The 11,531-nt window shown below is 33.8% G+C and overlaps 2 protein-coding genes and 1 long non-coding RNA gene across 8 annotated transcripts; 1 reads left to right on the forward strand and 2 right to left on the reverse strand.

The window, feature by feature from the left end:
* On the forward strand, nucleotides 2,554-4,643 carry LOC104793280 (probable peroxidase 26). The gene is made up of 4 exons (XM_010519613.1): nucleotides 2,554-2,831; nucleotides 3,176-3,355; nucleotides 3,443-3,602; nucleotides 3,818-4,643. The coding sequence occupies exons 1-4, from the start codon at nucleotides 2,586-2,588 to the stop codon at nucleotides 4,237-4,239; spliced, it is 1,008 nt and encodes a 335-aa protein (XP_010517915.1). The 5' UTR covers nucleotides 2,554-2,585; the 3' UTR covers nucleotides 4,240-4,643.
* Nucleotides 4,330-8,103, reverse strand: LOC104793278 (small G protein signaling modulator 1). Of its 5 annotated transcripts, none has more exons than XM_019226821.1 (11): nucleotides 7,953-8,103; nucleotides 7,716-7,814; nucleotides 7,523-7,626; nucleotides 6,652-7,403; nucleotides 6,425-6,547; nucleotides 6,226-6,314; nucleotides 5,928-6,128; nucleotides 5,361-5,840; nucleotides 5,187-5,270; nucleotides 4,788-5,109; nucleotides 4,330-4,641 (listed from the first exon to the last, which is right to left on the reverse strand). In XM_019226821.1, the coding sequence occupies exons 1-10, from the start codon at nucleotides 8,073-8,075 to the stop codon at nucleotides 4,936-4,938; spliced, it is 2,229 nt and encodes a 742-aa protein (XP_019082366.1). In that variant the 5' UTR covers nucleotides 8,076-8,103; the 3' UTR covers nucleotides 4,330-4,641; nucleotides 4,788-4,935. The 5 variants fall into 5 exon arrangements, with proteins under 5 accessions (XP_019082366.1, XP_019082365.1, XP_019082364.1 ...); XM_019226820.1 differs by having other exon boundaries at nucleotides 4,788-5,103; nucleotides 7,941-8,103; XM_019226819.1 differs by having other exon boundaries at nucleotides 4,330-4,634; nucleotides 7,941-8,103.
* LOC109125280 lies at nucleotides 8,139-9,106 on the reverse strand. 2 transcript variants are annotated; one of them, XR_002032441.1, is made up of 3 exons: nucleotides 8,971-9,106; nucleotides 8,366-8,510; nucleotides 8,139-8,230 (listed from the first exon to the last, which is right to left on the reverse strand). It is a non-coding gene; the product is annotated as an uncharacterized LOC109125280 (long non-coding RNA). The 2 variants fall into 2 exon arrangements; XR_002032440.1 differs by having other exon boundaries at nucleotides 8,354-8,510.

The following is an 11,531-nucleotide window of genomic DNA, read 5'->3' on the forward strand; positions in this document are numbered from 1 at the left end:
AAAAAAAAAAAAAAAAAAAAAAAAAAAAAAAAAAAAAAAAAAAAAGAATTTGTTGTTCCTCTGTGTTTATTTCATTCATTTTACTATATATAAGTATATATGTTGTAAGATTTTGAAGCACGTTTATCAGTAAGAGGGACATGATCACAATAAAATATACTTAAGTGCAGAAGAACGGAAAAGACCAACCAACCATTCATAGAAATGTACTGATAATTAACCGGGAGTTTCCAGCTGTTTTAGTGCATAGTGATAGTTTCAATATGAGTAAAATGATATCCTCTCTTACCTTTTAAGTGTTTTTAAAAAAACAAAAACTGTATATAATTGTTAATCTAAGCTATATACAGTAAAACATCTATAAATTAATAAATATTATAAATTAATAAATTTTGATGGTCCTAAGTCGGACCAATGTAAAAAAATATCAAAATTTGATAAGATAATAAGATAATAATTTTTTTGAAATCTCCATGTAAAATATGGTCCCAATAATATCGTAAATAATCATATAAATATATATATGTTGATATATGTAATTATGTATGCTTTAAAATTTTGAATTTTCTTGTAAAACTCATATCTATAAATAATTGTTATGTTGTATTTACAAACTATAATTATAGAGAATACGCTATAACCTATCATAAAAATAGCTACGTTTTTAAAAAGTTTTCAATTTTTACATATGCACCATTTTATTTTTGATAGTTTTATAGAATATTTGTAATTTATTGTCAATAACGTTTTCAAAATATTATAAATTCAATTTTAAACTGATAACATCCTAAAGTCTACTCTTATTTTTCTAAAATTGTCTTGATTCATAATTTTTTAAAATTTAGACATTTAATGTATAAATCTATAAAATAATTATTATTAATTTATATTATAAATAATAATAATTAATTTATAGATAAATTAATATCATTATAAATTGATAAAATATTATGGTCCTAATATTATTAATTTATAGAGGTTTTACTGTATGTAGGAGTGTGGTAATTTAATGGTGTGATTTAGAAAAGGAAAAATACCAGAAGGTTATGTCGAGGTTTTTAATTGAAATCTTAAATTACCAGAAGAAGGAAACTGAGCTTTTATCTCGTCTCTCCCAACACGATCTTCTTAGCAATTCTAAAATGCATCTGATTGTCTATATGAACTTAGAATATAGTTTTCGTGCTAATTGTCATAAGCACCAAAATCTATATATGTATATATATATATGTACATTAGTTCTAAATTGCTGATCTGATCATATCGACGACACTAAACCATCGTCAAAGTAAAGCTAATTTAATTATATAGCTTCTATCAAGTTTTGAGGTTGATCTAACTGTGGGAAATCTGTTGTGAAATGACAGTGGATTTATTTTAATCTAATCATAATAAGATCAATTGCTAATTTGTTCCTATCCCCACTGACCCAATCATTATAGCAACTTTTGACAAAATCCGTTGTTATTACATGATGTCTTAAAATTATGGAAAATTCAGTAAAAAATCATCCTTTATTTTATTTAGATGTTAGAAACAGTCTTATACACAAAAATAATAATAGTAATAAATAAGAACAAAAATATAAAAAAAAATGTAAAGAAAAAATAGGATCTCATGATTCTGCATGGGAAATCAAACGACGCGCAGAATCCGAGTGGAGATCACATGTTAACACGTTGATTCACTATCAAAACGTAAACTATATTATATACACACACCCACTCAAATTAATATTTTGATATCCCAAAGGACCCAAACTCCAATCGTGTGTTGTCTTATTATTTTCTCTCTTGACCTTTGCTTCTTCATTTCTTCTTTTTTTTTTTTTTGGAATGAATGACTTTTTAATTTTAATTCTTAGTTTTCCTTAACATGACACATAATAAATTCTTTATTTATAAAACCATTCAACTCATCTGATTTTTTCTTCGATTAACAATTTTTGTCTTTCTCATTATGAGTGAGTACCATTTATTTTTCATAAGAATTTCATATGGATTTGTCTCAAAAAGATTGATGTTTTGAAATTTTTTTTTGTCCTACAAAGATTTATGTTTTGTAAACTTCAAGAAATAATCATTGAAAATATTTAAAATTTTGAATTGTTATTGGTTTAAAATTAAATAATATCTCTTTAGTCAAAAAAATATATATTTAAACTCAGTAATCATTATTTTTTTTAAATGTGTAAAAATTTCTAAACATCAATCTTTATGAGAGAGAAGGAGTATCAATTATCATCTTTACCAAAAAAATCAAAAAAATAATTTATAGTATTTTTATTTTGATGCAACTTTAAATGCCTAGGACGACACTGGGCTGGCAACTTAGCTTGCACGGCACCTAAACAAAACTCAACAAAGATCCGATAATTATGCTAGCACAACTTCTTAAATTTTTTTTTTTTTCAAAATTCTATATGATTAAGAACCCCAATCGTAGTGAGATATGTCACGTGGACAAAAACCCATAATCTATCAATCTCTCCTTAGTCCTTATATAAACCCTCACTATAGTACTCAACAACACACCTCTTTTTGTCTTCCCTATTCAACAACACTCAAGTACAGCTTCACAGTGAGATGGGTATGTATCAGATCTTCATCACCGCGGTGTTGGTTGGAGCCGTCAGTTTCTTCCCGGAGACGGCAGAAGCGGCCGTGATGGGACCGTCGATGCAGAAGCTGACGTGGCATTACTACAAAGTTTACAACACTTGCGAGAATGCCGAGAACTTTATAAGGCACCAAGTTGAGATAGTTTACAAGAAGGATAAGAGCATTGCTCCTAAGCTCCTTCGTCTCCTCTACTCCGACTGCTTCGTCTCCGTACGTTTCTTCTTATCCTTGTCTTACCATTTTAAATATATATCATATGAACCTAAGGATATATATTATGATTTATAACATTTTGTATATTTCTTGTGATATATAAAAATTTTCATAATAGATGTAATCATTGATTTGTTTTCTATATTCACATAACTATAATATACAATCGCACTATATATTACTTTTTAGCAAACACAGAATCAAACCTAAACCAAGCTAAAGTTGTATCAAACCTAGTTACAAAAACTTTTAAATAGTTTCAATTTTTTTTTTTAATTAGAAACAAATTAAACTGAACCGAAGAAACCAAACTAAATGTGCGTGTGACACTATAATGATAGGGATGCGATGCATCGGTTCTTCTAGAAGGTCCGAACTCAGAGAGAATGGCGCCACAAAACAGAGGACTTGGAGCATTCGTGATCATAGACAAAATCAAAATAGTCTTGGAACAAAGATGTCCCGGTGTTGTCTCTTGCGCCGATATTCTTAATCTTGCAACTCGGGATGCCGTCCATTTGGTAATCTCTCTTCCTCTTAATACTTATAGCTATACATGGATCATTATTATAGACACTGACCAGCTGAGAGAAATCATGATTTCACAGGCTGGTGCACCATCTTATCCTGTGTTCACCGGCAGAAGAGATGGCTTGACGTCGGATAAGCAAAACGTGGACTTACCGTCACCATCCATCTCATGGGACCAAGCCATGGATTACTTCAAATCTAGAGGCTTGAGTGTTCTTGACATGGCTACACTTCTAGGTCAGTCATCTCTTTCGTCCTTCCAATATCTTTAAACCGGTTTATCAGGATTTAGGAGTGCACATTCTGCCTTCCGTTCTTGGAGTTCTTGGTTTATGAATTATCGAAAACAGAAAGAAACCAAAAAAATACTCGTTTCGGTTTGATATAGGTTTGTTCTTTGTTAATACTTAGAACGTGTTTGAATCGCTTAAACTGAATTACTCCCTAATCAGGATCGCATACAATGGGGAGAACACATTGCAGCTATGTCGTTGATCGTCTCTACAATTACAACAAAACCGGTACACCAAGCCCGACTATGAACAAGTCTTTCCTGTCTGAAATGGCAAAGCAATGTCCACCAAGAACGAGGAAAGGCCAAACCGATCCACTGGTGTACCTAAACCCGGACTCAGGCTCAAACCACAGCTTCACAAACTCATACTACTCAAGAATTCTATCAAACAAATCTGTACTTGAAGTAGATCAACAACTGCTTTACAATGATGACACAAAGCAAATTTCTGAGGAATTTGCAGCTAGTTTTGAGGATTTTCGGAAATCCTTTGCTCTTTCGATGAGCAAGATGGGAGCGATAAATGTGTTAACTAAAACGGAAGGTGAGATACGAAGAGATTGCAGGCGTATTAACTAAACACAAAAAGCACAGTCTCTCTCTGATCTCTGTGCTTGCAAGACGAATAAAAAATAGAAGGTATAAACAGGAAACAACAACGGGGAAAAATATTGAAATATTTATGTTTCAGATATATAAATTTGTTGTCATTTATTACATTGTAATCGCCGTGAAAAAGGCTTCTCTATAGCTAAAGGAGACCGATTCTTTTTGTGTTTCTAAAGAGTAAAAAAATTTGTTTGCTTCTGATATTCACATAAGTATAAAGGGTATGCAGTCAAAATAGTTCCCGCACAAAAGAGAGAGGAGATTTTATTTGTCTAACCTCTTTGGTTATGAGTCTTAGACTCTCAGTTTGTGAAGTACCAAGCGATTGAATTGCACAAACTTCTCAATATCTTGCTACTTCCATCCTGCTAGCTTCAGGAAGAGGCAAAACAATTATTAAGATTATAATTTTCTTATATAAACAACAAAACAGCAGAGCCAAGACTTTTTGATATTCTCTTGATCCGAGATTTCATTAAGTGTGTACATGTTCTGCAGGTGAAAAGGAAAACAGTTACCTCAAAAAAGTTGTCGACACAGATCAAAGCATGAATCTTCAAACAGAAATCCCTTCCTCGTAATCCGTAATCAAAGATGACCTACTTGTATGAGCTTCTACTTCATCTTTTTGTTTTATATTTGTAACTGTTAATACGTAAGTTCTGCCTAGTCACCATTCTGAGCAGCAGGACTATGATGTAAACTTGGTGTTTGGCTCTGGTTCTCACCATGGCTCTGAATCTCCTCCCGCTTCTGGCTTTCCATATGGGTTTGATGCTGGATTTGAACCTGGTTGGGATTCTGAGATTGAGTGTGGCTCTTGGTCTTGATTACCTGACTCTAACAAGCGTTCAACAGTTACTGGTAAGAATAGAATAATCCAGCAACAGAAGCTTACTTTGTACAACATATCTAACCTTGTACATGTATTTCCTACGAAGTTTCATGGCTGTGCGTATGCATCTTCTCACGCGGAATACAAGAACCTTCTCATTGAAGATCTGCAAGATATCTTCTGAATTAGTATAGATGCATCTCATCAATTGAGCATGAAGGGAGAACAAACTACAAATGAAATAAGCTTTCTCTACCTGTATCATGTCATCGATCGAGCGAGTTTCTTTCATGATCTTATGTCGATTCATGATTAAAATCGCCGCCACACAAAACACAGGAAGAGCATCATCCCCTTTTTTGATGGATGAAACTACACAAGGGACATGTGTTGTTCTATCATTCCTTGACCAAAGACTTCTTGTCAAACCACAGAAGTGATATGAGGATGATGCTGCCTTTATCTCACCCTCATCAGACAAGGGACCCGCAGTCTTAGGCAACGGACCACTCTTCGGCAGCAAACCGCTCCTCGACAACAAACCACTGCTCTTTGAAATTGGCCCGCTCTTTGAAATGGTTGGTTCCCTCTTTGTACTAATACCATTTCCCTCCTCTATCGTTTCTTCACTCACCTCAGCTTCAGATTTTCTTGGAAGCTGAATCACCAAAGGCTCCAAGCAATCATTCTCCAAAGTTTCAGCAACAGATTCATCATAATCAGCTGCCCACATCATCTACATCAAAGACAAACCCATAGATAAATATGAGTAACAGAGACTGAACAAAAGACAGTATTTGAAGCCAACAGAAGAACTACCAACCTCCCACATCCTGAGAGCTTCGTTAAAAGACAATTCACGTCGGAACAGAACTAAAAGCATCCGGAAGGCAAAATGAAGACTTTCAGCACCAATACGCGACAAGTGGGAAAATATATCTTTATCTGTAATCTGTAATATGTGCCAGAGTGACTGCAATTGATCCATTACCCCAGTTGGTCCCTCCATTTGGAAATTTGCACGCTACACAAATAGACACATAGCAAAAGCATAATGCATGATCAAATTAAAGCCAGAACAAAACAAAACAAAAACATGACATAGTAAGCAATGGATTTACCGTTCTTCTTATGAGCATTTCAAAGCACCAAAAGGCATCGGCATTATCATCAAATAGAACCACAAAAGGAGAGACTAAATCGCTCATTCCTATTAACAGATTTGCAACCAGAGAATTAGTATACTAAACCAATAAAACCTTACTAAAGTTTCAATCAACATATCTAAAACATATCAAAGTTAAGAGATATATGGAAAACCTTGGCAATAACCAGTTGCAGGATCAACCCAAGCATAAACCGCAAGGATATCCGACATTCTTCCTAGATTTCCTGGATCCTCATAAAACTCAAGGTGGCTATCCGTCCTTACCACATCAACAACTGTGGAAACGAGAAAGTTTAACTATGAAATGGTTCAAGCTACGACAGAGAAAGGAAGATTTTTGCAAGTTCTCACGACAAAAGATACAAGGAATAACTCCTACCTATTCGATGCAATGTCCAAAGCCATTCAGACACTCGTTCTTCCGTGACATTTGCAACACGAGAGGGAGTCTCCTTTACTGATGCCATTTCAGGGGCATCTGATATTCTCAAGCCATCAACTATCTCTGTATTACGACCAGTATAAGACGATGGTCCAACAGAATCCGGTTGCATCACTTCGATCTCTGAAGTGGACCTACGTTGTTCTCTAACTAAATCAGCATTCTTATCAATTCGAAAATTGTGCATTCCCTCTTCCTCAGATCTCAATTCACTTTTCAAAGAAGCATCCTTGTCTGGCGTAGAAACCTCTATCTTATCTAAACTATTCCTCCCAAACAAATCTGTAACCGGTAGTGAGGGAAAGTCAAAATAGCCGTCAGGGGAAGCAAAGCCATACGGACTAGAGGCAGATACAAAAGAGGAAGTGTTGTATACTACGCTCTCTGGACTCTCTCTTCCGCTTACTAAATCAACAGACTCACTAGAACTTCCCCTTCTGTGTACATGAGATGTATCAGTGCCATTATTACTGTAATCACTGTGATGATTCTCAGTATTAGCATTATCATTATTATCTATACAAGCTTCCTCATCTCTGCTTTCATCTGTAGTAGCAACCTTTACTGTCTCATCTCTATAAGATTTCCGCATATCCATAACTTTAGACCCAACAACATAAGCAAGTGAACCAGTTCCCACACTTGAATGCATCGTCTGGCATTGCTTGAGCAATTCATTGTACCGCTTCCTGCGTGAAAATCCAAACAAGGTTTTTGATTGAACTTAACTTGATAATAGCACTCTCTCTCACACACACACACACACTCTAAGCTGTGATAATATATTGACTCAATCGAACAATCTAACCTTCGAGCTACCCTGAGCTGATCACGGTGCTCAGAGGTACTACTCAATGCATAACAACCAAGGAGAAATTCCCAAACTTCAGCTCTAATAGACGGATCGATCCCCTAATAAAGAACAACATCATACATACATTAGAGAGCACTGTGTATCCAACCGATATTGCTACGGATTCTTCTAGAAAAGAAAAACATACCCCCAAAATAATTAGTTTAAGCGCCTTTTGGAAACCAGAAACTCTTCCGTCACTATCAAAAGACGCTTGCCACTTCTCAGGCTTAAGCATTTTGCCGATCTGTGCATATAAACAGACCAACTTATATAGTCATATAGATACATTATAAATTTTGATTGAAGAAAACATTACAGATACCGAATAACAAGAAAAAAGGGGGGGGGGGGCACAAGAAGAAGAGCTTACAGTTATAACAACCTGTATCCGCGATTGTGAAAGACAAGGCTCGCTCAAATCTCGAACCAGAGATCCAACTTTCTGTAAACTGACTACACCGGCTTTGCCACAACTCCATTGTTTTCCTTCTCCACCAGAACACATCAGTCCTCACTTCCCAACTCTTCTGCAATCATCACAGAAACCAAAAATCAAAAGAANCCCAAAATAATTAGTTTAAGCGCCTTTTGGAAACCAGAAACTCTTCCGTTTCTATCAAAAGACGCTTGCCACTTCTCAGGCTTAAGCATTTTGCCGATCTGTGCATATAAACAGACCAGCTTATATAGTCATACAAATACATTATAAGCTATTGATTGAAGAAAACATTACAGATGCTGAATTGAAAAAAAAGGGGGTAAAGTAAAAGGAGAAGAGCTTACAGTTATAACAACCTGTATCCGCGATTGTGAAAGACAAGGCTCGCTCAAATCTCGAACAAGAGATCCAACTTTCTGTAAACTGACTACACCGGCTTTGCCACAACTCCATTGTTTTCCTTCTCCACCAGAACACATCAGTCCTCACTTCCCAACTCTTCTGCAATCATCACAGAAACCAAAAATCAAAAGAATCCACATCAATCCAGATCCTTTCGTAAAAATCAATCAGCCAAAAAAAAACAAAAGGGTCCAGATCAAAATTGTTTCACCATTACAGAATCCAATAGAATCACAGATCTTAGTGTAACCAAAAGCACATTTTTTTTGTTTCCTTTCAGGAAATCCAGATACATAAAGAGTTTGGAAAGAAATCAAACAAACTTTGGCGTGTCATATAAACATGATTCAGATTCCACGATAAATAAAAACCATAGATCAGATCACTCGAATCGATCAGATTGAAATGCATATCATTCAAAACACCATAGAGGAGTTTCAAATAAACACAATACAAAAAGAAATAAAAACAGAAACTTTGCTCAAGCATCATTACATATCAGATACATTTGCCCCCTCATTGTGTTAATGTCGTTTGATCTAAGAGAAGAAGAAGAAACCTGAAAGGTCAATGGGTCATGGAGGAGGATATTCTTCTCCGATCTCCATTTTTTTCATCGATGCCCAAAAAGTTTTCTCCTTTATTTTTTTCTTGTTCGTCTCGTCTCGTCTCCTCGTCCTCTCTCTCTCTCTCTTTTTCTGACGAAGTGTTTTTTTTTGGTTCTTCTCTTCTTCCNTTTTTTTTTTTTTTTTTTTTTCTCTGTCGAGTTTATGAATTTGTTTTTATTTTACACAAATATATGTATTTGTTCTTTGTTTCTCTTCCTTTTATTTAGGTTGTGAGGTTTCAATTAGTCAAATAAACTCTTGAGAAGAAATTAATTAATAAGCTATATATGTATATATAATCTCACAAAAAAAAAAGATTAAAATTGAAGTGTGATAATAATTGATTTAGCCCTTATAGTACTGATCGAAAAGTCGGTGCGATATAATTCATACAAATTAATTAATAGAGACAGAATCATCGATTACATGTTTAAGATGATCCAGTGTTTTTGTTATCACTAGACAGTGACTTCCATAATCCATACAATATAAAAGACGAAAAAGATAATGTGATTGTTGAATAGTATTAAAGAAAAAAAAAACTTATTGGGCCTCTCGGACATTGTTAGACGCCTAGGCTTCCACTCCATTAACTATATTGGGCCTTGATTGCTTTTTTTTAGTCAAAGGGCCTTGATTAGTTTAGTTATAATCTCAGTTTTGTTCATAAGTATACTTTGTCAGTATTAGATTGTTTTCTCATTCTCTAGGTGTGTATCACGACGATTGATTAAAATGTGTTTAAAATGAATTTCATTTTCTAATATCAAAACGTTTCACAACAAATTGAATACCTAATTGGATTAATATCAATATAGTTTTGTCAATGATATATCAAATAGGTACATATTGCTATATCAGTATACACTTTTATCCAAACATAAATGTATGGGGTAAAAAGTCATGGTCAGAAAATTTGGGATCGGGAGGAGATTATGATTATATAACTTTAAGGTAAAAAAATATCCTCACTTAATTTGTATTGGTACACCGTACATATGTGGACTATAATGATTAATATACAGTACTCCTTTCTTTAATAAGGCGTTTCAAATTTTAAATCACACCTAAAAAGATAATATAATCATAGTGAATCACACCTAGATAATCATATATATAGAGAGAGAGGATCAGAAAACAATCATCGCATTTACAATTCGAACATCCACGTACGTAATTCTAGATGTTTTCATACAATATCTCTTGCACACCATATATATGAGTTTTAATGTATTTTATTAATTTGCTTGATCTCTAACTAGAGAACTACAGTACTTTGTGATCAATCCTAGTGTATTAAAAATATGCAATCACTGCGTATTAGATTCGTGTGTTCTCTAATGTCAAAAAAAGAGATATAATAAACAGATTCGTGTATTCTTCTCTCTATATGTTTCTTTGGTCATCTAGTGCAGTTCTACCGTTGTTTATTTTTTGATATCTTTCAGTATCTTATATATTACACAACATTTTTATAACAATCAAGTAGATATTTCACAATCATACGAGATACGTCGTATACTTATTATATGTTGAAAAGGAAAAAAAAAAAGAAAAAAAAAAAGAAGATAAATTAGAGCAAATAGGGAGACAGGCAAAGTCCTACAAGTTATATATATAGCCTAGCCTGGGCCTAGCTGTATATTGTTGAAGATTCCACGCTTAGAGAGAATCTTGGAAAAGAATTCGAACCTCGAAAGTATTAGAATCTAATCGGACGGTCAAGATTCACCGTATATCAAAAGCTTTCGTCATTATTATACTTGTTTGTGGAGAATATGTTAAGACGAGACGAAGTGGGTCATTCGTGACATCAGTAGAAGAATACTATAATATACACTTCCATACAGATAGTTTTATAGTAACGTGCAATTAGTTGATTTTAAGCCAAACAATGATATAAAAAGTGGGTCCAATGCATATCTTGTTTGATCTCCTAAAACTTAAATAAGATTAAGAAACTGGTAGTTTATTCTTAAACAAAGGCATAAAGCCCTCTGGGATTCAGAACGAGAACACACTAATTAAGGATAAATAAATGCACCGATCGGTTTTATTGTAATATGAATAAACTATTTCTACATTGAAATTGATGTGGGTGGCATTTGATGATTGTATTATTGATTTCCGACCATTTTGTTTACTTATAAGGTTCAAAGTTTCGCAAGAAATCAATCTTTTATGTTAAATCTAGCTAACTTTTTTTCCAAAACATGCTGGAACTATAATATACGTATAAACATACTGAATCTATTGCATCTACTTGAACTATTGTATATGGATAAATTTTTATCATATTCAATAGTACATATTTTTTATACGTATTTTGGCACTCCAAACCGAATGCTTTTAGATATTCATCATCCCCTGATATAGTTTGCGAATATTTGTATGAGACTTTTAGCGTAGATATTTGTGCTTTACATATTGATATAGAATAAGATGTGGTTCGTCGTATATAGCGCAAGCACGTTGATCATATTTGTTTTACAAAAAAAAAAAAAAAAAAAAA

The sequence above is a fragment of the Camelina sativa genome, chromosome 6, assembly GCF_000633955.1.
Source record: "Camelina sativa cultivar DH55 chromosome 6, Cs, whole genome shotgun sequence".
Lineage (NCBI taxonomy): Eukaryota > Viridiplantae > Streptophyta > Magnoliopsida > Brassicales > Brassicaceae > Camelina > Camelina sativa.